The sequence below is a fragment of the Trachypithecus francoisi genome, unplaced genomic scaffold, assembly GCF_009764315.1.
Source record: "Trachypithecus francoisi isolate TF-2019V2 unplaced genomic scaffold, Tfra_2.0 Contig01461, whole genome shotgun sequence".
Taxonomy (NCBI): Eukaryota; Metazoa; Chordata; class Mammalia; order Primates; family Cercopithecidae; genus Trachypithecus; species Trachypithecus francoisi.
The window spans coordinates 6,647,615-6,673,643 of record NW_022681433.1 but is presented as its reverse complement, the minus strand read 5'-3'; the positions used below and the strand labels follow the sequence as shown (position 1 = coordinate 6,673,643).

The 26,029-nt window shown below is 40.8% G+C and overlaps 1 protein-coding gene across 1 annotated transcript; it reads left to right on the top strand.

Moving 5' to 3' along the window:
* The first annotated feature begins 279 nt into the window (after nucleotides 1–279).
* Nucleotides 280–24,579, top strand: SERTM1 (serine rich and transmembrane domain containing 1). Its single transcript, XM_033235184.1, has 2 exons — nucleotides 280–551; nucleotides 21,695–24,579. Exon 2 carries the CDS (start codon nucleotides 21,869–21,871, stop codon nucleotides 22,190–22,192), a length of 324 nt encoding a protein of 107 aa, XP_033091075.1. The 5' UTR covers nucleotides 280–551; nucleotides 21,695–21,868; the 3' UTR covers nucleotides 22,193–24,579.
* Nucleotides 24,580–26,029: the final 1,450 nt, after the last annotated feature.

Sequence of the window (26,029 nt, the reverse complement as noted above, 5' to 3'; positions counted from 1 at the left end):
GCTGCGAGGAACTCATAAAAGATGTCAGAGGAGGAGAAAGTTGGCAAGAAGTGGATGCTTTCATCTGCAGAGACAGGCCCCTGAGCCCTAAAAAAAAAAAAAAAAAAAAAAAAAAAACGCCCCCCCCCCACACACACAAATACACACAAAAGTTCACCCACTACACCTGCCTTCCCCAGATGGGGCTCCCTGCGCAACGCCTCCTAGTCCTCCGGGATTTTCCAACAGTGGCGCAAGCTCCTCCCTCGCCGGAGCTGGACCCAAGCGCCCGCCAGAGCCGAGACTTGGGGGCGGTGAGGAGTGGGCCCCGCTCGCGGCCATTGGTTCTGCGGCCGGTAGGGGCGGAGGGACGACGCGCGGGCTGTGCAGAGCAGGCGGCGACGGTCCACTCCCGCTGCGCCCGCTGTCCGCCGTGCGCCCAGACTGCGCGCCGCGCCGCTGCGCCCGACATTTCCGAGGACGGCTTCGCGGGCGCGCATCGTCCAGACTGGAGCACAGCCCCACCGCGAGCGCAGGAGACCGGCCGGAAAGTCGCGTGTCCTGACCTGCAGGTCAGTGAGGGAGACTTGCAGGGTCCCGAGCTCTGGGGGTGAACTTGCCCTACGCGGAGGGCGCCCCGACTCCTTGTCTGGGGCCGCCTCGGGTCCTGGAGGCGAGCTGCCTCCCAGACTCCCCAAGATCTGGGCTCCCGGAGATCTGGTTCCTTTCTGTGGAACACCCTCAAATCTATCCCTTTCGCGGTGTCTTTACTGTCCCGAGAAGCAATCGCAGCCCGGCTCTCCGAGTCTGGGGGTGACTCCACGGGCTGCAGTAGGAGCTGCGAGGGGCCCTGAGAGCAATGTCCTTGGCCCCGGCATGACCTGCCTCAGTCCCAGACACGGGGAGCCGGGAAGGTCTACCCTCGCTCTGCAAGGTGGATTCCTCCATGCAAGTGTAGACAGTTCTACACTTTGCAGAGTGTGTGTCTAGGTGCATTTTGTTTGCTTTTGCCTTTGTGGTGTGTGGAGTGTCATTCTTGGGTTTGTTTTGCTCCTGTCTGATTTTCTAGGGTCATTTGCGTCCCTTCCCGGGAACAGGGACTCGCCATGCGCACACTGACAGCTGGCTTTGCACCTTAAGGCGCTGGAGAGTCTTTTGGCTCGTCTTCGGGTGGCCCTAAATCCGGGGAAGTTTTATGTGGCACTGAACACTTGCGTTTCCCAGGGGTGTTTTCCCTAGCTCCCGGAAACCCAGTAGGTAACTGCGCCAGCGACCCTTCCCCTTTTCCTGGGTCTGATGAGACACTGGAATCCTGCCTTTCCCTGTCGAGGTGTGAGGAATGATGGGCAAATTGCTTCAATTCTGATTTAGGAAAGGTATATAGAATGTGCCCTACCCCAGGGAGCAGAGGGATTCATTCACAGACATATCTATGCCTGCCCGCTTTCCTCCACCAGATGCCCGGGCTCCATCGGACTCGGGTTTGATCTCAGACTCTGGAGACGGGGTCTGTTTGTTAATGTTCTTCATTTCCTCTCCCTGTTAATTTTCCTTCGGAAAATGTTCTGCTAAAGTAAGTACTTCGGTGATTCTTTGTGGCAAATGATGGGCTCCGATGGCTAGAGGACGTCTCAAAGCCATCGCAGCTGGTACAGTCTACACTACAGGTGCAAAGGGCGGGGAAACTGATAGCGTTACTGTCCTGGGGCGGACCCGCGGGACTACTCCCTAAGACCTTTCTCCTAGGTGCCTTCTCCTAGGTGCTTCCAGGATTCATTGTTCAGACAACAGCCTGTCAACAGGAAAAGAGGCACAAGTAACAATCTTTTCTTAAAGGGTTTGCCTCTTAATGCAGTCTTGCAGAGCCCCATGCACCCTCTGAAAAAAAAAAAAGCGATATTTAATTGCTGAATTATACAACTAGTCTGGGTGTCTCAGCTTATTTGTGATCGTGCCCATAGAGGTTCTTAAATATCTTTTTGTAACTAAATTCCCTTCATTCTACTAAGTAGAGTGGTGTCTTTTCCCCCGCCACCACCACACACAGAACACCGTTTTTAGCTGATCTGTAATGCAAATTGCCTTTTGGAGGGCTTGTGAGTGAGGCTGCCTGGTCTCAGAGCCTCCCTCAGCCCATGCCCTAGTCACCTTCAAATGCTGGACATCGTAGGGCCGCCAAAGCATCTGCCAACCTCGGAAGTAATCTGGAAATACCGAGATCCAGCACGTGGGTGGGATATTCCATTTTCGCGTTTTGGCTTTGAGGGGCTTATTATTTTTGATTCCTCTATATAAGGCAAAGTGTTTTGAAGAGCTGGACACACACACACACATTGATTGTTCTCATTAAAGAAACCTAAAGAAACCTGTTGTAAGGTAAGATCGAGTCCATTCTCCCTTGCTGTTGGTTCGTTCAGTTCAACAGATTTTACTAGATGTCTACGATGTGGACAAGAGCATCAGGAGTTAAGAGAGAAATAACCATGTGATTGCATGTGGCATCAGATCCACGAGTTTATTTGCAGGTTTCCTGGGTTTCTTTTTCTTTTTTCTTGTTCTTGTTTAGTGAGAGCAGATGAAGAATGACAGAGCTGATTTGTAAGAATGACCAACCATACTAACCTTTAAGCAAACTTGGAGTTATACATTCATTATCAGAAAGAAAGACTAACTCGTCACAGGCAAAATTCTGATTCAGCCTCTGCTAGATCAAGTCTGAGCTCATTTGATGATCGTTCTTCTCTGGCTTACTCTTCTCCCTGTACTTATATTACAACATTTGGGGGGGCTCCTTTTTTGTTTAAAGTTTGTAGAGTTTGTATGAGTATTTTTATACTTAATTAGTTTATAATGAAGAAGTGAAAAATAAAATTATGGCTGAATGTTTATGTTTCGTTCATCTGAGTTTTTTAAGTAGTAATTTAAGAATCTGAAAAAATACATTTCTGAATGGCCCTGGATGCCAGGCACTATGTAGGTCCCACTTACCTGGCTCCTGGTACCCATAAGCCATTCAGTAAATATTTGTCAAATGAAACTAAAAGTCAAAAAGTAGTGCCGCAGAGAATGTTATTTTCTTCAAATATCTACTTGTGGAGCCTATTATATTATATTAGTATATTAATACAAAGTATTATAGGCCAAATTTTTATAGACTTTCATGATTGTTTATAATGAGAGCTAAAAATAATAATAATAATAAAGCCTTTAAGTTAGTTAATGGAATAGGGAACCCAACAAGGAAGAAGGTCAAGCTTTAAGCCCACAAGTTGGCAGGATTTCTTTTAGCCAACATATGTGCCTAGAGGATTCAAGCCAAAGACTTAGATGAAGAAGGCTTTGGTATGCATACGTGGCCCAACCTTTGATTTAGAATTCAGGAAGTCCATCTGTGCATTCACTGGCCATTTCAGGGACCGGGCAACAGTCTACTGGGCCAAATTCTGTGGTCCCTTCTGTTCTGATTCTGATTTGTGGCAGATGTGTCCCTAGGATAAAATGTCTTCATACTCAGTCTCATGACATTAAATGCATCCTTCAAGAGTTCCTTATGAATATAGGAAATAGTCATTATTTAGCCTTTACTAAGTTTGGAACATTTTTTTTGAAAAAAAAAAGATAAAGATATCTGAGCCGTCAGTCGTACACACTTTAACATATCTCTAAGTATGAAGAGGGGTATACTATTCTCATTTCTTAAGTAGAACATCGACAACATCCTGTAAAATGCGATGCTTCCTCAAAGTACATTTAAGCCCTATTAGGAAGATTGACTTTCTGGCATCAGCCTGAGAGTCAAACTTTGAAAAAAAATGGTAGAAATGAACTATTTCAAAGGTTTGTGTTAAGTATAGACAGTACAGAAAAAGAGAGGAGAAGGAGGAGGGGGAAGAGAAAAACAAGTCCTGGGCTTAAAAACCAGCAGTATTTTCATGGCATATGCTATCATCAAATTTTATTTCTATTTCTTAATGAGAATACCTTTATTATTTTTTCTGATGTTAATACACATTCTTTTTGTCAAAATATAAATATAGAAATGCACAAAATAGAATGTTAACATGCCCCATAATAGTAGTACCCTCTAACAAAAACATATGTTAACAGCTCGGTATATAACCTCTTGTTTTGTTTTGCTGTTTTCGCATCTAAAATATGTGTGTATAATAGTAGTAGCAGTAGGCCGGGCGCGGTGGCTCAAGCCTGTAATCCCAGCACTTTGGGAGGCCGAGGCGGGCGGATCACAAGGTCAGGAGATCGAGACCATCCTGGCTAACACGGTGAAACCCCGTCTCTACTAAAAAATACAAAAAAAAACTAGCCGGGCGAGGTGGCGGGCGCCTGTAGTCCCAGCTACTCGGGAGGCTGAGGCAGGAGAATGGCATGAACCCGGGAGGCGGAGCTTGCAGTGAGCTGAGATCTGGCCAGTGCACTCCAGCTTGGGTGACAGAGTGAGACTGCGTCTCAAAAAAAAAAAAAAAATAGTAGTAGCAGTAGTACTTGTTGTTTTACAAAAATGGAATCATACTATACACTATTCTGAAGGTTACTTTCTTGACTTAGTCATAGATGTTCGGCATCTTTTCATGTGAGAAAATACGGTCCTTTTTCACAGGGAGGGGAATAACACACACTGGAGCCCTTCGGGGTGGGGTGGTGGGAGGGAGAGCATCAGGGAAAATTAGCTCATGCATGCTGGGCTTAATACCTACGTGATGGGATGATAGGCGCAACAAACCACCATAGCACGTGTTTACTTATGTAACAAACCTACATGTCCTGCACATGTATCCTGGAACTTAAAATTAAATTAAATTTATATATATATATATATATAGTCCTTTTTAATATAATAGGATCAAGAGACTCCACTCTGTGACTCTTCTGTCATTTCTTTAACTAATCCTTGACTCATGGACATTTTAGTAGCTTCAATGTTTAGCTGCAGAATACATCTTTGTGCGTGTACTTTTAAACTTCTCTGATTTTTTTCTCCATTGGATAAATTCTTAAAATGTATCATTTACACTATTGTCCTATAATGCTACCTAGTTTGTGTGGAAAGAGAAGGACTCAAATAGTTCATGCAACAAGCAGTAGACCTTCCTCACTATGACCCGTTCTTCCCTATGCCTGGCACATAATACTCTTTTCCTTAAAAAAAAATTTATTAGAAGTTAACATTCATATAGAAAACTACGCAGATCATAAACACAAATCATAAACACATAATTTATGTGCTTAATTTGACACACCCATATAAATGGTACCAGACTCAAAAAAAAAAAAAAAAAAATTTACTAATGCATGTTGAGCATCTCTAATCCAAAAATTGAAAGTCTGAAGTGTCCCCAAATCTTAAACTTTTGAGCATTGGCATGATGCCACAGTGCACAGTACCCTTTTCATCAAAAGGCAGCATGGCAGATTGAGACTGGAAGCCTGCTGTTTGTTGTCGGTGCTGTTGAACAGCTGATTCTTGAGATGCAACTGTACTGCTTAGTCAATGTTTTTGTTTGTTTGTTTGTTTGCTGTTTGTTTGTTTGCTTTGAGATAGAGTCTTGCTCTATCACCCAGGCTGAACAGTGCAGTGGCACGATCTCGGCTCACTGCAACACATGTCTCCCAGGTTCAAGCAATTCTCCTGTCTCAGCCTCCTGAGTAGCTGGGATCACAGGTGCCCACCACCACACCTAGATACTTTTTGTATTTTTAGTAGAGACGGGGTTTCACCACATTGGCCAGTCTGGTCTTGAACTCCTGACTTCAAGTGATCCACCCGCCTCAGCCTCCCAAAGTGCTGAGATTACAGGTGTGAGCAACTGCACCTGGCCTGCTTAGTTACCCTTGAACACATTTTTTTCTGTGTATTAATGATGTCATATATTTTAGTGTTTCATATTTATGTGTGAATAAGTGTAAGAAAATAATTGCTATGAGTAGCATATAAATTCAGTCAGGAATTATGGTGATACCAAATAACCACAAATTGTCCCCATGGGTGGCTAAGATAGTGACATTTTTGCTTTCTGATGGTTCAATGCACACAACTTTGTTTCATGCAAAAAAAAAAATTAAACGTATTGTATAAAATTACCTTCAAGGCTATGTGTATATGAAACATGAATGAATTTTATGTTTAGACTTGGGTCCCATCCCCAAGATATCTCATGTATATTCAAATATTCCAAAATCCAAAAAAAAAAATCAAAATCAGAAACACTACTGGTCCAGAGCATTTTGGATAAGGGATACTCAATCTCTACCCTCTGCCATTCCCCTCTCCCCTCAAGGCAAAGCTGTTGTTCTAACAACTACTCATGGGAAAGTCCTTGGTGAGCTTGGATGCTAGTCTCAGACCTTCAGAAAGACTTCTTGCCAACAAAATGGGTCCAGTTGAATGGAATGAGCTTCCAAGATCCTTCCAAGTCTGTTCAAGTGTCGCCTTATTATCCCTGTCGGTTTTGGTCTTACATTTTTCCACTGAACTCCCTGCTTGGCACATATTTTGATTCATATGATGAAAAGCCTCTGGTTTAAAAAAAAAATCAACGTCTTTTTTGTCTGCCCTCCTCTTGTTAGCCACTCAGCTCAGTTCTGAGTACAGAGTGGATTTAGGGTTGGAAAGTGGGTGCTGGACCCTCAATTTGTGGTCTCTGTCACTAGCTGGAGTTCCTACTACATATCCTTTTTCAAGAACAAGTGACATATAAACAATGACCTTCAAACTTCACTTAACTTTTGGGGGCGTCATTTTCCTGAGTGCTAAAGACTTGTAGCTCTCTGATTCTGTGAAAATGTTTTTCTTTTGTTGTTATTGCTGCTTGTGTGCTTTTGGTTTTTGATGGTTTTACTCATTTTTTGTTTTGTTTTGTTTTGTTGTTGTTGTTGTTGTTGTTATTGTTTTGTTGTTTCTGGTTTTGGACGGAGTCTCTCTCTGTTGTCAGGCTGGAGTGCAGTGGTGCGATCTCTGCTCTCTACAACCTCCACCTCCCGGGTTCAAGCAATTCTCCTGTTTTTTTTTTTTTTTTTTTTTGAGGCGGAGTGTCGCTCTGTCACCCAGGTTGGAGTGCAGTGGCCGGATCTCAGCTCACTGCAAGCTCCGCCTCACCGGTTTACGCCATTCTCCTGCCTCAGCCTCCCGAGTAGCTGGGACTACAGGCGCCAGCCACCTCGCCCGGCTAGCTTTTTGTATTTTTTAGTAGAGACGGGGTTTCACCGTGTTAGCCAGGATGATCTCGAACTCCTGACCTCGTGATCCGCCCGTCTCGGCCTCCCAAAGTGCTGGGATTACAGGCTTGAGCCACCGCGCCCGGCAATTCTCCTGTTTTTTAACAGGGGAAGGTTAAGATTGAGAGGGACTACAAAGGAAAACAAAAGAATAAATTAGGTATCTGATACATATTTGCAGTTAGTTGTATGATTAATGAAAAAAGAGAATATTTGCTTCTCTTGTGCTCATCTGTTTTCATTCCTCTTATTATTTTCCTAAGAAGCTGAGGTTTTTGGACTCGTTCCCTGGCATAGTGCTGGTAAGGAGATTGCTGCTCACATCACCATGGCTATGATCTGCGTCGAGTACTACTTGAAGCACAGTCTATGCACCAGCACCCATTTGAATTATTACTTATTCGTCATGAGATACAGAACTCGTGCCAGAATATAAATCAAATAAGGCACTAGGCATACTTTTTAGTTTAACTATTTCTTTTCTTTCTCTTTCTTCTTTTGTAGCAAGACTTTCTTGATGAAGGAAGCACTGTATTTATTGCAAGTTTCTCATCTCACAGGGACCTGTAACCAACATGTCACTGAGGGAGCCAGGTGGCTGCTTTGAGTAGCCCAGATCTCCAAAGTAGTACTTTGTAGTCAAATTGAAAATTTTATAAAAATGTAAACATTTTCTTTTTCTGTGCTGATTTGCTATTGAATTTTTCGAGCATTTTTGTTGCATTTTGGTTTGGTTTGGTTTAGCATTGAGGTGGAGTAGCTAACAATCCTACGGTATGTGATATTCCTGAATGTAGTGAATTATAAGCTTCCCCTACAATGATCATGAAATGGGTATTTTCCTTGACCCTTTTTATTTCCACAGATGAGCACAGTGTCATAGGTCGTGATGATGAAAGACTTGTCATTTTCAAAGGATGGAATTATCATGGAGTTTAATTTAACGAATTCTTTTAAAAATGCATTCTGGTTCATATTCAGCTAGAGCTTCATCGTCTCACTATGGTAAACTCTCTTGACTTTTGTTGTGCCCTTCAGAATACATTTGTTACAATCTTCCAGCTTGTTCACAAGAATGTATTTCAATATTTCCAGCACACTCCTCCATCCTTTCCTCAATTATCCTGGTGAACACTTGACCAAATGAAATCTATGCTTTCTTAGACATTGTTGGTTAATTGGTTTATTTTTTAAAGTATGGGCAGAGTTTCCCCTAGAACCAGAAATTATTAATTTTATTGCCATAACTGAAGCATTTCTAAAATTTAGAGAGGGTTCATCATCATTATTCTTTACTGTTGATGCTTACCCCCTTTGAGTAATCTTGACGATTTTATATAAGATCATTTATTCATTTGTTAAATAAATATTCTTTTGCTTGTAAAGACAGAATAAACATGAGCTATCTCTCCAAGAAACTTCAAGTTTCTTTATTCCCTTATTCTTTCATTCATGCAGCCATCTAACAAATGCTAATTGATCATCTTTATGCCACATTCTGTACTGGTCTGTGGATATAAGATAAGTGAATTGTTATTTCTTTATTCTAGGACTTCCCAGTCTGTTAAAGCAGATAGGTGAATAAATACCATAAGTATAATAAAATGTGAGAAATGCTAGCGTAGAAAGGTACAGAAAGTATGCTGAGAATACAGAGGAAGGAGCCAGAAATTTGCATAGAGAAAGTAGGTAGGGATTTCTATTAGGTGAATAATAAACAGATGAGACAGAGAATGGATGGCTTGAGTAGAGACCTGCAGTGAATAAATTGGATTTGGGTTCAAGTTAGGGAGATGATATGTACACATATAAGGATTAAACACAAGTATTTTTCAATTGGGGAATTGAAAACAGTATGTTATAGCTGGAATGTGAATCTTAGGTACAATGGTAAAAATGAGACTGGAAAAGTAGCCTGTGGCCAGATCACAAGGGACAGATCTTAGCTAAGAGAAGTCTTAGCTTTCTCACTGTAGCTGGCAACTATACAAATTATAGATGCATTAGACTTATGCACATAATGATAATATTCTATCCCTTCCTGTACATTGTTAAAAAGTATTTGTGCAATGTATGACTGAATGCAGCAAATAATATAGTTTTTCTTTTTCTTCTTTATTTTATTTATTTATTTATTTTTTGAGATGGAGTCTTGCACTGTCACCCGGGTTGCAGTGCAATGGCACTATCTTGGCTCACTGCAAACTCTGCCTCCTGGGTTCAAGTGATTCTCCTGCCTCAACCTCCCAAGAAGTTAGTTTTTCTTAACCAAAGGCAATACCACTGACCCTTGCACGATGAGTTGTTTTTTCCACTAGAAGCCATGAGTTAGTCTTAATATCCTTATTGCTGCTCACCGGTTCCCATTGGAAACTATTTGGCCTGTTTAAGTGACAGCTGGTCAGGATTATCCTTATACAGTAGCAGCTCATCATATTCGAGCTTGTTAAGGAACATGTCTTTGGCTCTACCAGTAGCTAAATTTCATGCCCTTAAACCTAATGCTTCTGTGAAATTAAAAGCTAACCAAAACAGCCTTTAAAACCTTCTTTCTCACCAGTGCCAAAAGATAGTTTTAATATATTACATACACAATTCATACAACACTCAGTTATTCATAAGTTGACTTATTTATGGTCAAATTCGTAGAGACCCATAATAAACTCAGCCATCAAAGTATAGTGAGACCTTATGTTAGTTAGTAGAAGAAGAATGATGCTACAGTAACAAATAAGCCCCAAATCTCAGTGGCTTAAAACAACAAAAGTTTATTCATGTTGACTAAGTGTTGATGGGGCCACAAGAGGTGAAGATACTCATTGTGGTCACTCAAGGATGCAGACTGATAGACATCGGCAGGTACTTACACCATTATACAATAACTGCAGCAGAGGGAAGGGGTGTGGCCAATCTCACACTAGGTCTTACATTTTCTATCCAGAAGGGACATGTCAACTTTCGTACATTTCATTGGTCAAAACAAGTCATACAGTCACCCTAAATTCAGAGGGACTGGGAACATGCAATCCGACAACAGTCCTACAAGAAGGGACATTAGAAACATTTCATGAACAACATTAGTGACTACAAGTCTCAAATACATTCCTCCTCAACAAATACAGCCTCCCCAGAGAGAAGGAATGGAATGAACATACAATTTAGAGATGGAGAGATATAGATTTGAATTCTAGCCCTGCTTCTAAGTGGTTGGGTGAGCTCGGACAAGCCTTTAATTCTCCGAGCTTGTGGGGCACAGTGGCTTATGCCTGTAATCCCAGCACTTTGGAAGGTGGAGGCAGGCATATTTCCTGAGCTCAGGAGTTTAACACCACCCTGGGCAATATGGTGAAACCCCATCTCTACTCAAATACAAAAATTAGCCGGACATGGTGGTGGGTGCCTCTACTCCCAGCTACTGGGGAGACTGAGGCACAAGAATCACTTGAACCCAGGAAGCAGATGTTGCAGTGAGCTGAGATTGCGCCCCTGCACTCCAGCCTGGGCGACAGAGCAAGACTCTGTCAAAAAAAAGAAAAAAATTCTCTGAGTTTTAATTTTTTCATTTGCTAAAAAAGATGGTAGGACATAATACTAACTGACTTAATGTGTTGTGGCAATTAAATAAAATACACATACATATACAGACACACATCCAAAATGGTACATGCTTTTATTTGATAAATACTAGCGGCCATCATTTATGTTGCCCTTGTTCTTGTTTCTCGAACTGATTTGTCTGCACATTCTTTCTCCTCCACAAGCATCCTGGGTTTGCCTTCCTCTGCCAGTCATGCTCTGAAGACAGACTGCTACTCCTCAATGACTTGAGGATGCCCTCATCACCTCTTTCCTCTCTCTTGTACCTCCCATCACTCTTCTGCCATAATGTGTCCCTGCATAATGTGTCCCTGCATAATGTGTCCCTGCATAATGTGTCCCTGCATAATGGTTATCTGTCAATTAACCAGTTGTTAACATTGAAACCAAAAAGAACTAATACCAGATGTAAGAATAGTGAATAATGGGTGAAAGTGTAGGCTATTTCTACAAGTGAATTTACAATGCAGAGCTCACAACCTCTAAAAGTAAGGTAAAGAACTCAGCCTTGATAAAGAACAGTCAAAGTCAGTTAAATCTTGTATTAAAGATTATCTGTAATTTCCTCAAGTAAAAACATATTTATTTATATTTTTAAAAGAATGTGTAACTATTTTCTATAGGTCACTACTTTGGCAGTCTGTTTTCCACAAATAATTCCTCATTATTTTTCAGTTTCACCTTCTTACATTTTCAAGTTGAAATGCGCTCTGGGAGAATTTGAGCCTACACTTGTCTATTGCTTCCATATTGTCTTTGATAGACTCTGGTCTTGAATCGTTATCTAAAATGACAACAGGCTGCTGAGGACTTGATTTCCACCCACACTTGATAGTCTGCCATATCATTTTGTTCCATGTTATGAGGAACATGTAGACATTTTCTTTGTTAACCAGACTTTTGAGTCCGCTGTGCCGCCTGTGAGAGAAAGAGAGAGCGTTGGCAGGCTCGGCCGCTGTGTTCACACTGAGGATTAGCAGGACCACGGGAAACCCATATGAAAGTGCTTTCCTAATGAATGACACAACGTCCTCTTTCTGTTTTCTCCCTTCCCAGGTGTCCTTGGAAATCCAGGTAGATGAGTAATTTTGCAGCCATGAGAGAGCACTTAGTCTCCTTGTATAGATCATGTTTTATGTAACCTCTGTCTGATATCAGACTCATCGGGTACTGACCATTTCAGGTCCCTACCTGTATCCTTAGTCATATGATTGGTGATGACTGGGGAAAAGCACTATTCATATCAATGTTTCCTATTTTTTAAAATTGCAGCTGTATTTTGCCATGACTAGCTTCAATTTCTGAACTGTTCATTGGCCCATATGACAAAAGAGTCTGCCCTGGACTGTAAGTGAGTTCATGGGGTCAAGTTAAGACTCTTGCTACACTAGAGAACTCACCCCAACCAAGGTAATTAAGGAGGTGGTTGCTAGTTATAAGAGTTGTAAAGAGTTTGAGGTTTTTTTATCTGTGGAACTTGCTATTTGCAGCCTCTTTGACTCAGCTGCCCAAGTAAAGTCTCTACTTCTGTTTAGTTTATCTGCTGCTTCTGTTTCCTGAAGTCCCTACTTTACTTTGAACCTGGACCACATTGGCTCTTGTGGGTTCTCCCTGATCTTCTCACAGATCACCTACTCATTGGTCCTCATTAGAAAACTGCTAGTCCCAAGCTTTGACTGGGTGTTTAAACTGCAGGAGAGATATCCTTGGCTGCCTCTGAAGATGACTGATGATGTAAGATGCACATAACAGGATTACTTGCTCCTGGAGGCCCAGATGAGATTCAGTCCAGTGGGTGGTGGCAGGAGTAGAGTTGTGAATAAGGCTTACTAGTGAGTCATCATTCCTGGTCTTCAGGCAGCCTCTTCTACCACCATAGACACAGTTTCCTGGTCATATTCAACTTCCTCTAGTTCATCCTCTGATGCTTCACTGCAAGTGTTTGTGGCTTACTGGGCATCATGAGCTGATGGCAGCACCAAGTAGTTGACTTTTCTGATGCCCACCGAAGAATCTGGCTTCTATCGTTGTATTTCCTTAGAAGCGTCTAACATTTTGGCTGACTTACTGCATATTTTTCCAAGCATATTTTCTTGAGTTCCTTGGAATAAATTATTTTCTTCCTCAACTTGTATGTTGAAAATTTCTAAAACTGTTGAAAAGTTGCAAGAATAACAATAAATACCTATATTTATTGTTATTGTCAATTAACCAGTTGTTAACATTTTGACACATTTGTTTTATGTATGTATGTATGTATATGCGTGTGTGTGTGTAATTTTTTTGCTATTTTGGCCGAACCACTTGAGGGTTAGTTGCTGATAATATGAAGCTTTATGGCTAGACACTTTAATATGCATTTCCTAAGAGCAAGAACATTCTCCTATATTACAACTAGGAAATTTAATATTGATATAATGTAATTATCTAATGTACAGTCTATATTCAAATTTCCCCAGTGGTCCTAATAATGTGCTTTATAACAAAGCTGGTCTTTTTTAATTGATTCAAGGTCCACCAAGGATCTTACATTGAGGATCCTTGTAAGGGAAGAAATCTTGAAGTCTGAATCCTACTTTTTCTCTCTGAGTATTCAGCTGACTACAAAACAATATAATATGGCCAAAACTGGATGTATCCAAAACCTTAGCCTGCCTAAGCTGCCAATTAATAGGCACTATTCTTTTTAAATAGCCATTTTACTGTTGAAAGCATTATCATACTTTGACTGCCAGCCACAGAGGACTGGAAGAATGAGATAATTTATTTGGCAAAATTCATATGTATATGTTATGCCAAACACTTGGCTAATATCTGGATGAGATGGGCAATTTACAGACTATGTAATCAACTAGGGTTCTATCTGTAGTTGTGTTATGAGAAACAATGGTTCATTAATTCAAGGAAATGTTATGCCTTGATTAAAAATGTCATTAAGTGAAAGACTCTGTTAGCTTGAATTCCTACTGAGAAATGCAAGACACATAACATTTATGCATATTTGTGATGTTCTAATCCATTTTTAGGGAATAGGATATTATATAAAGCACTCTAGTTTAAACAAATACATGACTACCGTTGTCAATAGAGATAGATATAAATAGTGACCTGTGTAATTATTTTGCTAATGCTGAATATTTTTTTCAGACAAGTGGATCCAAAATCTACCAATGATCTTGCATTACATTAAAGGGAAAATATCTCCTTAATGGGGAGTCTTTACTTTTTTTTTTCAAATTGTGCCTATACCTGTGATCTTATGGATAGATAATGGTTGTTATTCCTTGCTGTATTCTTATGTGCAAAAATAGAGAACTTGATACATTGGTTAGTTTACATTGCTCTCTTTCTATGCATCAAGCCTCAACTATCAAGATATTTTAAGTGGCAAAGAAGTTTGGGGTCTATGTTATAGAGTGAATAAAATATTTACTGCATATCCATTCTTATAAATTAAAAATACACACACACAACAACAACAACAACAATAATAAGACATTTACAGGAACAGAGACCAACAAAAAGGTTCTCATTAAACTCATTAGCCTGGATGCCTGTGAGAGATGGAATTTCAAGTTCTTCCCTGCTCTCTTAGGACAGTTTTAGAGGCACACAAAGGCCCCCTGAGGTCTGAGGCTACCTAGTAGTTTACATGCAAAGGATTAAAAACAAAAAAAGCTCTGACTGACTGATTCCCAGGGATTTATGACTCACAAATTTATTTTACAAGCACAAAATCTTTACAAATTTCACTCTCTATGTGGAGACTGTTATGAACATTTTCTGATTGGACAAAAAATATATATTGGATACAAATTACTTTGCTATAGAAACAAAATGAGACTCACAAAAAAAGGAACAAGCACCATCCCATTGTCCTAGTACAGCATGGTTTTATGAGAATTCTATTTTATTTCACGTATTTTTTTAGACAGGGTCTCTGTCACCCTGGCTGAAATGCAGTGACACAATCATGGCTCACTGGAGCCTTGACCTCCCAGGCTCAAGCAATGCTCCCACCTCAGCCTCCAAGTAACTGGGACTACAGGCACATGCCATCATGCCTGCATAATTTTTGTATTTTTTGTAGAGAGAGGTTTTTCTACATGTTGCCCAGGCTGGTCTTGAACTCCTGGGCTCAAGCGATCCTCCTGCCTCAGCCTCCCAAAGTGCTGGGATTACAGGCATAAGTCACCATGCCCAGCCCAAGAATTTTTTGAAAGGTTCTGCTAAGAATAAGCAAGACTTTTTACTTTACTAATGCCATGATTTAACCAATTTTAGCTGCTCTGAGATTAAAAGATGTTTTTCTTAATATACTTCTAAAATATTGGAAATGATCAGAGCAGGGTGGAGGGAAAGAATTGATCCTGAAAGCTCTCATTTAAAATGCTGTAACATCTTGAAAAGTCAATCTTGTTTTTACCTTCTTTCTTCCCATTGATTCATTATGATCTTGCTTATGATCTTCAAGTCATTGTTTCTCTGGTTGTTGGCTTTTTCTGTCAATCAAATGTACAGCCAATGACCTTTTCTCCTGCTCTCTAAAAGTGGCTTTCATCATTCTGCTACTTCTTAACCAGTTCGTGTTTTCTTCAGCCTTCAGGTTACTCCTTTTCTTGTTTTGATTTAGGCCAGTTACGTTAGCCAAGATGGGTCCAGTCTCCCTGAAGTGCAGGAAGTCTACTCCTTGGTCTTTTGTAAACACCATAAAATAATCATGAAAATGCTATGCCTGGACCTGGTTTTGTACTTGACTGTTTTGTCTAGAAAATTACCCATTTAGCTATATATTTTATTCATAAAAGACAGTATATTTTTAAATAATTATTCTTGCTAAGGCAGTGATTTGGATACAAAATCCTCTCATGGATATAAACATACCAAAAAATGTATTGAGAATAATAGTTAACATCCGGGCATGGTGGCTCATGCCTGTAATCCCAGCAGTTTGGGAGGCTGAGATGGGCAGATCACCTGAGGTCAGGAGTTCGAGACCCGTCTGGCCAACATGGCGAAACCCCATCTCTACTAAAAATACAAAAATTAGCCAGGCATGGTGGCAGATGCCTGTAATCCCAGCTACTAGGGAGGCTGAGGCAGGAGCATCGCTTAAACCCGGGAGGCAGAGGTTGCAGTGAGCCAAGATAGTGCCACTGTACTCCAGCCTGGGAGACAGTGTGAGACTCTGTCTCAAAAAAAAAAAAAAAAAAAAAAGAATAATTGTTTGATTTCCCCCAGAAAAACAAAGCTAAATAAATACAAGGGACTTATACCTATCATTACTTTTGAGACTGTATGAGGTAGATGATCAAAACAGTTAAGTTCATATCCTTTTTTGAAAGATTCTCCTGGGTTTTTTTGTTTCTTGGTTTTTTTTTTAGCTTCCCTCAATCAGCTGTGTTTTACATATCAAGAAAGATATATTGTGAATATTCTGAGAAGTATACCTTATGTAGATAACAAATTTTTAAAGAATTAGTGCAAAATAAGTTCTCTAAAGTAAAAATATTCTGAGTATAATTTATATTTATTTTTATTTTTGCTAAGGAAATAGTTTACAAAGCCTAAGAGTAATCCAGGTAGACAAAAACCATCACTAAGGGAGAGATGGAGGAGACTGGACTGAACCCAAAGCAACCTAATGACCTGCCCTGGAATTGATTCTTAAAATAAATCACTGATACCAAGCTATTAGTTTGTCATTTCTATAATTTTTACCCACCAAAGTACTATGAAAAAATTCTGAGTGTATTTTCTGATCATTAATTTAAGCTGTAGATTTAAAAGACTGTTCATTTTTATCTTTTGTCTCACATCATCCAGTCCAGATCCATGAATTCCAACGGACGATTCAGAATCTCCATCTCCCCACCTTTCTTCGCATAACATGCCCCTCTAATTCAATGTTCTCAATGCACGATAGCAGATAGATGCAGTTGTATTTCCTTAACTTGACTTTGGTTTTTCTCGTGCCAATGGAAGGATTCATAATGAGAGTTCACACAAAACTCTACTCTCCCAAAGCATTGTACTGATTAAGTAAAGGCGGTTCTCAAATAGGCAACTCTATGGATGGCTGAGTCAGCTTTGAGTAAGGGTAGCACAAGGCTCAGGGGTAAATGTTTGCCTTTGAATGCAAGTGAAGATTTACATTTAGAGAAGGGGGGGGCAGTGTGTGTTGTCAGCAGTAATCTTCTCTCAGCTAGTATGACCTAAAAGGCCACTAAGCAGAGAGAAAGCATTAAGAGAGAAGATAATCATGCAAAGGGTAAAGGAATGGCTGCAAGGCCTTACATAAAACATACATTTTCTAAATAGAATGAAAAACAGCTTTGCTCAGATGTGATAAGTTCCTTTCTGGATTCTGGAAATATTCGTTTTTAGGTGTTCTACAGAGGGAAAGATCTAACACATCATCTAAAACCATTAATTCCATTCCACTATCAAATCTTCCTTTTGTGTACCGGAAAAAGCATTTCATTATGTTGTGTTAATACTTTATGGCCACTTTCCTCATGGTTTTGAGAGGATCACCTTTTGGAGTATGACAGCAGAACCTGATAATGATGGAACATTGATGTGGCATCTAACAGCCAGGCCACTCTTTAAATATAAAGTCTGCAAGGGAACAAAGCAGCTGGTCCCAGATTTCCACAACAACAACAAAACCTTTCAAACAGTCGTTATTCACATAGAAATGTATTTGAATAAAGGTCATGAAATTTAAAACTGCTGTGCCATATTTGAGGCTGGCTGGTAGCCTGAGTTTTACAAACCATTGTGTCATGGAAGTCAAGGACGTGGTGCAGGCTGTGCCCACACGCTGACTGCCATGGCTCCTGCAATGCTTATGTAAGAGCTACTCACTCAGAGATGAGAGCTGGTCAACTCTCCTTCATTTATGGAGAATGAAGGTACATGCTAGAGAGTACGTTTTTCTTCTTCCCAAACATTATAGTCCTCATAATCCTTCCGTGGGAAGGAAAGCTTCCATTCTTTAGAACAGGTCGCAGGGCTGTCGTGCTAAATGACTCAGAACCAGAGACCCCAGGTCTGCGCTGTCTATGTTGTCTCTCCGTTTCCCCACCCCACTGGGCATACGGTGAGAGACTGCACATCCCTCCTTCCTCACTTCACTAGGAGGCTGCTTTTTTGTAGATTTCTTCCCAGCCCAGGCTTTTATTCCAAGAGACAAAGGGAAAGTTGGCTGACCATGAGCTAAAACATTTCCACAGGTCTTCATTTATAATGTTGTGATCCAGCTGTCTCATTTTCCTTTCTCAAAAATCACCTTCTGAGGACAGTGATTCTGAGGAGAAAAAAAAGCAGCAAAATCCCCATGTGGCTTTAGGTGTCACCTGAAATGAGAGTCTGCTGGCGCTGCCCCGAGACAGGTCAAGGCTATGCATTTAAGATGAAGTCTCTTTCTTCTTTTCCTCAAACCTTATCTGTTTGGGAGCAACAGCCCAAGAAGCATCATCTTGAAACACACTCATTTGATTTCATTTCCGCAGTGCCACGTCCAGCCTCATTCCACACTGTCACAATGCCTAAACACATACCGGCTGGGTCACCCTGAGCATTAGACAGCTACTGTTAAATCAAACCAGAGAGAAAGAAGATACTCCAGTTTTTAAAACTTCAATAAGGAAATGAGAATTAACATCCAAATTAAAATTCTTTCTAACAGTGCACATACTCTGTTGTTTCAGAGTAGATGTAATGGTGAAATGAAATTTGTGTAGCTGTGATTTTAAATTAAGAAGTACCCTGGAAATGGTACTAAAGCTATAATATTTAGGGGGGAATACTTAAGGAAGAAGATATTTAGTTGTGAAATGTCAACTAAGGACACAAGGTTTCATTTCCTTGTTTTCTTCTATTCTTCCAAGGCCACTTAAAAGATCAGATGCTTTGACCAAACCTTCTGAGCCTCATTTCTTATAAACTCTCCTGTCAACAGTTGAGGCTCATGGTGGGGTTTTGATCTGAAAGAAGGCAATCTTCAGGAAGTAAAAACCTACTCTTAGAATATTTACCCTGTAAAATGATATTAGCAAGAGGACTGGTAGCCGGCTGTGAGATTTACCCACTGAATTGCTGATATCAGAGTGACATTGGCTGTGCCTCCAGCCCCACCCCTAGAAAATGATACAGACTGGGGTAGCAGAGAAGGTAGCTTTAGAAAAATCAGCCAATTTCAGCTGAATCTTTGACCTGCACCTGTCAAAACTGTAGGACTAAGAGAGACCTTAAAAGTTCCTCCAGACTTTCTAGAAGGAACTACCTATCTACTGGTACTTTACTTGGGATGGCCTTTTATGATTTTCTAAGTAAGATTATGGAAAACATTATCACATCTTAACTCAAGACCTCCTGGAGAAGTAGGAAAGGTAGGCATCACTGTTGTGCAAGTGAGAAAAACGAAAGATCAGGACTAAACTGTGGGCTTGCCCAAGTAAGTGGCAGATAGGAACTAATTATCCAAAGCATAATTTGTCTCTTCCTACCACAGTTGAGAAAACCAAGGACACAGTTCAGGCATGGATTCTAGCCACTTTTCTGTCACTCTCTATTTATGTACCCTGAGTACATTGCGATGTCTTTGCATGTCAGTTTTCTCATCTGCAAAATGGGAATAATTCCTGCTTTACCTGCCCTGCAAAGCAGTCATGAGGAACACACAAGATGCATAGTCTTTGCCTTATCTGCCCATGCTGAAAAGAAATTATGTTTACATTTGATCCTTCCTACCAAAAGCCCTTGCTTGTCTTCTAATTACACGTGACTTTTGTCAAATCAATTAGCTTCTTTATTTCTCTGTTTCCTCTGCTACACTTAGGAGGTTGTACTTGAACATTTTAAATAGTTTTTCCCTTCCAATCCGTGAGGCTTCTGTCCTAGTTTTCTTTTCTATGCTACCTCTGTGACTCTTTGCTATATTCCCCAGAGATGAACGGCTGGAACATTTATGTGCTGTAAAAAGCTAGGTATTGCCAAAACAGTGTAACACATTTGCAGTCCCACTGCAATTCTTCTTCTTCTTCTTTTTTTTTTTTTTTTTTTTTCTTTTTCTTGAGGATGGTCAGGAACCTGTAGCAGCCTAATGGAATTAAAATCACCAGGCAATGCAAAATGAGGAGTAGGAGTCAAATTATTTTAGGAACTACTAAGGCACCATCCCTAGCCTACTCAAGAACTCACTAGGACTCATTAGACTGCGCGTCACCCAACAGGGACAGCCCTCTCTGAAGTGTCCCCACCTTAACAAGGATCATTAGTGCTGTTCAGCTCCAGCCACAGTGGCAAATGTCAACCCCTCCAAGAATCAGCTGCTTAATTAGATTTGGAGAACAGAAGGAAAAGGCAAGTTCTGCAGATAAAATGCAGGGCAGAGTTTAGGAAGAGAAAGCTAGAGGCAGAGTGAATGTTTTCCTGTTAGTTTTGCACCACAATGGAAGCAAGATTTAGAAATGCACAACAAAATTATCTAGAGCCATACAGAGCTAGGAAGAGCATCTTTTCTGGACTAGAAGAAAGACTTATCTAGCAGGAGGGATCCTCTTGTCTCACAGCACGAACACAGTGAAGAGCTTTTCTTTGCACCTGGCTAAGAAGAAATGGTCCCCCCTCCACACCCCTTAAAACACAATACCCTACACCCACCCATCCACCAAGTCCCATTATCTCCCACCACACACTAAACTCATTTTTTTCTCCAATGCTTTACAGTTCAACATGTCTATCATGTTGGTCCATGCATAACACCATGAGAAGATGAAGCAGGTGTTGGACCATTTTACAGATAAGAAAAGTGATGCTCAGAAAACATAGGTAGTTTGCCCAGTTTCCCCAAGATAATGGAGAACTCAGGCCTCAAACCTAAGTCTCTTGACAGCCAACCTGATACTCTCTCTACCATTCAGAGAGAATCTAACCTTTGTTCTTCTTCTAAATGAATCTAAAGTTTTTAAATTAAATGCCTAAAGTATGTAAAACAAAGTACCTAGGTACGTTTAAGGAAAAGAGTTACATAGAAATGGCACCTGAGGCCAGGCGCAGTGGCTCATGCTTGTAATCCCAGCACTTTGGGAGGCCGAGGTGGACGGATCACGAGGTCAAGAGTTTGAGACCAGCCTGGCCAATGTGTTGAAACCCCGTCTCTACTAAAATACAACAATTAGGTGGGCATGGAGGCGGGCACCTGTACTCCCAGCTACTCGGGAGGCTGAGGCAGAATTGCTTGAACCCAGGAGGCGGGGTTGCAGTGAGCCAATTTCGTGCCACTGCACTCCAGCCTGGGCGACAGAGCAAGACTCCATCTCAAAAAAAAAAAAAAAAAGAAAAGAAAAAAAGAAATGGCACCTGATTTCAAGGAGATAAAATTTTCATAAACAAATCAGCATCTTATAAACATTCGATAAAAAGCAAGCTCACATGTGCAGTGATTTTCCAAAGTGTGCTAGAGGGATTTACTGGTCAGGAATTATGCTAATGAGCTGGCGAATGTATGGAATTAATTTTCTGGGGGAGGGAGGTTTGGAACTAACTTTCTGTGTTCTCATCTCAGAGTATATACTTGGAGCATCTATTGAAATCACAGCAGATGGAGCACATCATAAATGTATTTTCCCTTTTATTTTATCTTCGGATCCTTGGAGAAACTTAGCACCTACGGTACTGTAGACAGAAAATAAAAGTTCATTTTTATATCATCATTTGTAATATAAAGACATAAACATGACTGATTCCTAGGGGAGTTATTTCATCTTGTTTCCCCCCTGGTGAGTTTTCTAATTAATCCTTACTGAAATAAAAACTAAAAATGAAATTTAAATGTGATTTTTCTGAAGAATGCACTGAGTTGCTTTTTTTTTTTTTCCAGTCTCAATGCACACCTGATCCCCTGCTGCCTTTGAGAAATAAGTTTTGTTGTGCTGATTTAACAGCCTGTGAACTCTGCAAACACGATCGTGAAAAAATGCCAATCTGTCCTGTGTAAGCCCTGTGTGAAGTTTTGACTTTAATCTACCAGATCACTGCTTCGCCTTCCATAAAGATGTCTGAACCTGACGCTTCCTCGGGATTTTCGGGAAGTGTGGAGAATGGAACTTTTCTTGAGCTGTTTCCCACATCCTTGTCTACGTCAGTGGACCCAGCCTCAGGCCACCTGTCAAACGTCTACATCTATGTGTCCATATTCCTCAGCCTTTTAGCGTTTCTGCTTCTGCTTTTAATCATTGCCCTCCAGAGGCTCAAAAATATCATCTCCTCCAGTTCCTCCTACCCAGAGTATCCAAGCGACGCTGGAAGTTCTTTCACCAATTTGGAAGTCTGCAGCATTTCCTCACAGAGGTCCACTTTTTCAAACCTTTCATCCTGAGGAAAATGGAAGAGTCCTGGAGTGTGGCAGCAGTTTTGACGTCCCCTTACGGAAGTGTCGCGTGAAGCGTTGCCTCATGAAAGAAATGACCCTTTTGGCATAGACCTGCTTCTCCTTCTCCTTTTTCTCTGATTTCTTTTCTGTTCATGATGCTTTTCATTTGGGGATGGAGACGCCAATGTTGGTGGAAATGTATGCAAATCCCAAGGTGCAGAGTTTCACATAAATGGCTTGATGAACCTAGACTGGGCTTCTTTGGGTAGGGCAGTTCATTCCACTTTGCTGGGCGTCGTAGACTCATCTGAGGTGGCCTCTCTGTGGATGATGGACATGGACTCTTGCACTTCGTTTCTTTTACAAAACCGCGAAATCAGCTGAGCCTGCAGAAACTGGCAAAATCAAGTCTGGCCTACATAGAAGTTATTTTCCATATTTAAAAGATAAAGTGGAGACACCAAATTTAAAAAGGAAGAGAGTCAATTTAGATTTAATGTGTAACATTTCTAAAACTAAGGGTAAATATATGCTAAATATTTTCTTTAACTTCACTTTAACAAGTGAAAATCACACTTATTGATGAATGTAAGTCAATTGGAAAAGTTTTGGAAGAGTTTACATTTTAATAGCAAGACAAACGTGTATTATGATGGAGCTTGTAATGTATTTCTGCCTCCTGGAGTTTTATTTTGTTTTTATGCTAATGTTTTAGTCATAATGCCCCAAAGTTGTGGAATTTTTGTGATTAATTGCTGTTGCTAGTACTAAGAGAAGCACCAGAAGAGATGGCAAGAAGTTTTTATATGAATAATTTCTATCAGTGACAATTAAGCATATGGAAAACATTCATTTAGTTGTATTTTATACAGTAATAACTCTTAGCTGTCGTGTAAGTTCCTTTATTCAATTTCATAGTCTTTATAATTTTAGTGCAGAATTATATTAAGCCTCCAAGATGTCTGATATTTGTTCACTCACATTAGGCTGCCAAACTTAGAAACGAAATTGAAAATATATGTGTTATTATATACTCCACGAATGTTGCGTCTCTGCTAATTAGTTGTTGTATGTTAACATAATACTCTACATTAGGGTTTCAGGATGTGAGTTTGTATTAAAAATTGTAGGCCCTCAAGTTGTGTAGCTGCTGGGAGCTTTAGGGATCCTAGGAGCTGCCGTGCTGCAGGCAGCAGAGTATGTCTGAACTGGGCGGGCGGGTGGCAGGGGCTGTCTGTGAAATCAGGCACACATGTGAGCTCAGACATGGAATGTGGAGGAACTCAAGATGCCCCTGAAAACAAAACAATCAAACTGCAGCTCCTTAAGAGTAAGAATTTTAATTTAATTTTGAAAATAAATGGCCCACAGGGTAAACACTGAACATACTCAACCTACAGGAGGCCGCTGCATCAACATGCCACGGTCTTCCCATAGCAACCGAATCATTCCTTGTTCAAAACATTTAATCATCTTAAGCAGTGAGGCTTCAGCACACCCTTTGGTTGAATTGTGCAGTCAGCACTCCCCAGTGACTAGAATGGGGGAAAGAATCCACTATTTGCACAGGGTTTATCTTTATCATTCTAAAATGCTGAGTGAGTGGAGATCTGGGAATGAAAATTGGAAGGCTGCTGCTTCTTTTAATGCATAAGCCTCACTGAAATCAGACCACATTTAACTATTTATATATCAAAAACATCCCCAAACACCATAAGACCAGCACAGAGTGGCTGCCCTAAAATGTGTAATTAGTGAAAAATTTACCTCTGCTTCTGTTTAAATCATGGCAGTGGGTTGGGTGTCATTACATAGTACAAAAACTGGACTAGATAAACTGCTATTTTAGAGCATTATTAGCATTCTCTGAATATATATATATATATATATGCTCATATACTCCCAATTAAAAGTCATATGAAAGCTACACAGGATTAACAGAGGCATCTATATTATCACTTTTGCTCTTTGACTAATCTTATGCTGCTTTGGTTACAGAGAGAAAAAAGGACATGGGTGAAGTGATTTTTTTTTTAAATAAAAGGACAAATTTGCCACACAACAGAACAATCTGAGTATGATCTGTCCTCGGGGTATCTTTATATCCTTTCCTTGTGAAACAGATATAAAGACTTCTGACAGCAAAACTACTTTAAAAATCAAATCAAATCAAATCTACAGGCACACTCCCATTCCTCCCCTGCTGCAATGGTTCTTGCTCTCAATGTTTAGTAGAGAAATTAAGAGCCACATTCAAAGATGGAAAACAAGATTTGTCATTAGAAGCTTGCCAAGGTAACAGATTGTACAACTTGAGATGAATTCGTGTTGTTTAAGAAGTTCAGAAAGGTTGGAAGATGGGTTTATAAATAAAGAAGTGGAGTCCATTGAAAGCCTGGTTCTTTCATTTTTTTCCAGTGAGGTGATTTATAATCTCTTCTAGAGAAGAAGCTTTTCCTAGGAATTTTAAGCTTATACCACACACACACAGAGATGTATAGAGAGACATATATTTACATATAAATATATCACTCCTTTTCTGTACGTTCTCTCTGAAGCAGGGTCAGTAATGTGTGACCCAAACGTCAGCCTCTCCCCAGCCCTGCAAGAGTCACCTCCTTCCGGGACAGTGAGTCCCACATTTCCCAGATGAAAAGAATGATCTGGGTGCTTCGACAATATAGAGGATCCCACGCCACACCCCAGACCTTCAGGAGTGGAGCCCAGGGTATTTCTGAATATTTTTAACAACGACTTCAGGTGATGCTGACGATCAGTGGGGAAACTGGCAGAGGAAGGATCACATATATTGTGCTTACGTATTTGTAGAGGACAGGGGTCTTATCTCTCAGCCACTGCCCTTGTAACTGCAGTTGCTCCAAGCTGAGCATCCCCCGCACAGCTCAAAACCCTCACTGGGACCTACTTTGCTGCTCGAGTCTGAACCCAGCCACTCTCCTCCTCAATGGAAAGCCGCTGCTGTCGTAATAAGCTTGGTAGAAGAGGGAAGTGCAAAAAGTCACATCTCTTTCTTGTCCCGTCTCTTAATTCCCCACAAGATGATACGCATATAATAGACAAGGTTAGAGGACTGGGCATAGCTGACAGGATTTATAAGATGAGAGAAAATATTTTACATTGAGTACTAAGCAAGACTATTCCCACAGTCCAAAGGAAAACAAGAACATAACTAGGAAAACGTTATCTAGGAGAAGCACCAGTTTCTAAACTTGCTCCCCTGTCTTGAAGTATGCCCTCCCATCCTCTGAGAGAGGCTGCCACTTCAATCTAATGCCAGGTCCCACACTCCCACTCTCTTTTAGAAAGTCCCCTGGGATACATTCCTATCAGTCCAACACCCTGGACCTAAGACTTCAGAGAGCCTGAGTTATTCAACAGAGAATACTCCCAGGCTGTGCGTGAATGGGTGTGGTATGGATGGAGTCCTGGAGGGAGGTCTGTAGCAGAGGAGTTCATGGTAGGCTCTGGATCTCCCAGAACCAGCTCTCTGCAGTATCTCTGTCTCTATCAGTGAGAGGACAACTGTGCTTCTCTTGGTTCCTGGTTATCCAGCCAGCCCAAGCATGCATCTGTGTGCACGAACACACATTCACATACACACAGAAACTCACAGACACATGCTCTTCATCCACACATACACCATCCAGGAACAAACAATAATCCCGTGTTCAAAGACAGTACCTCAGTTTTCAAAGTCCACTTACTTTGATTTTACCCTGCCTTCAGTGATGAGCCAAGAACAGTAATTCCCTCTTACTCATCCTTCTCCTTCAAAACCATGCCTAAACATCTACGACTTTGTAAGAAACATTTCCTACTAAT

Bases quoted from the DNA above. Each gene is read 5' to 3' on its own strand.
- SERTM1 (XM_033235184.1), top strand. From the start codon at position 21,869: ATGTCTGAACCTGACGCTTCCTCGGGATTTTCGGGAAGTGTGGAGAAT.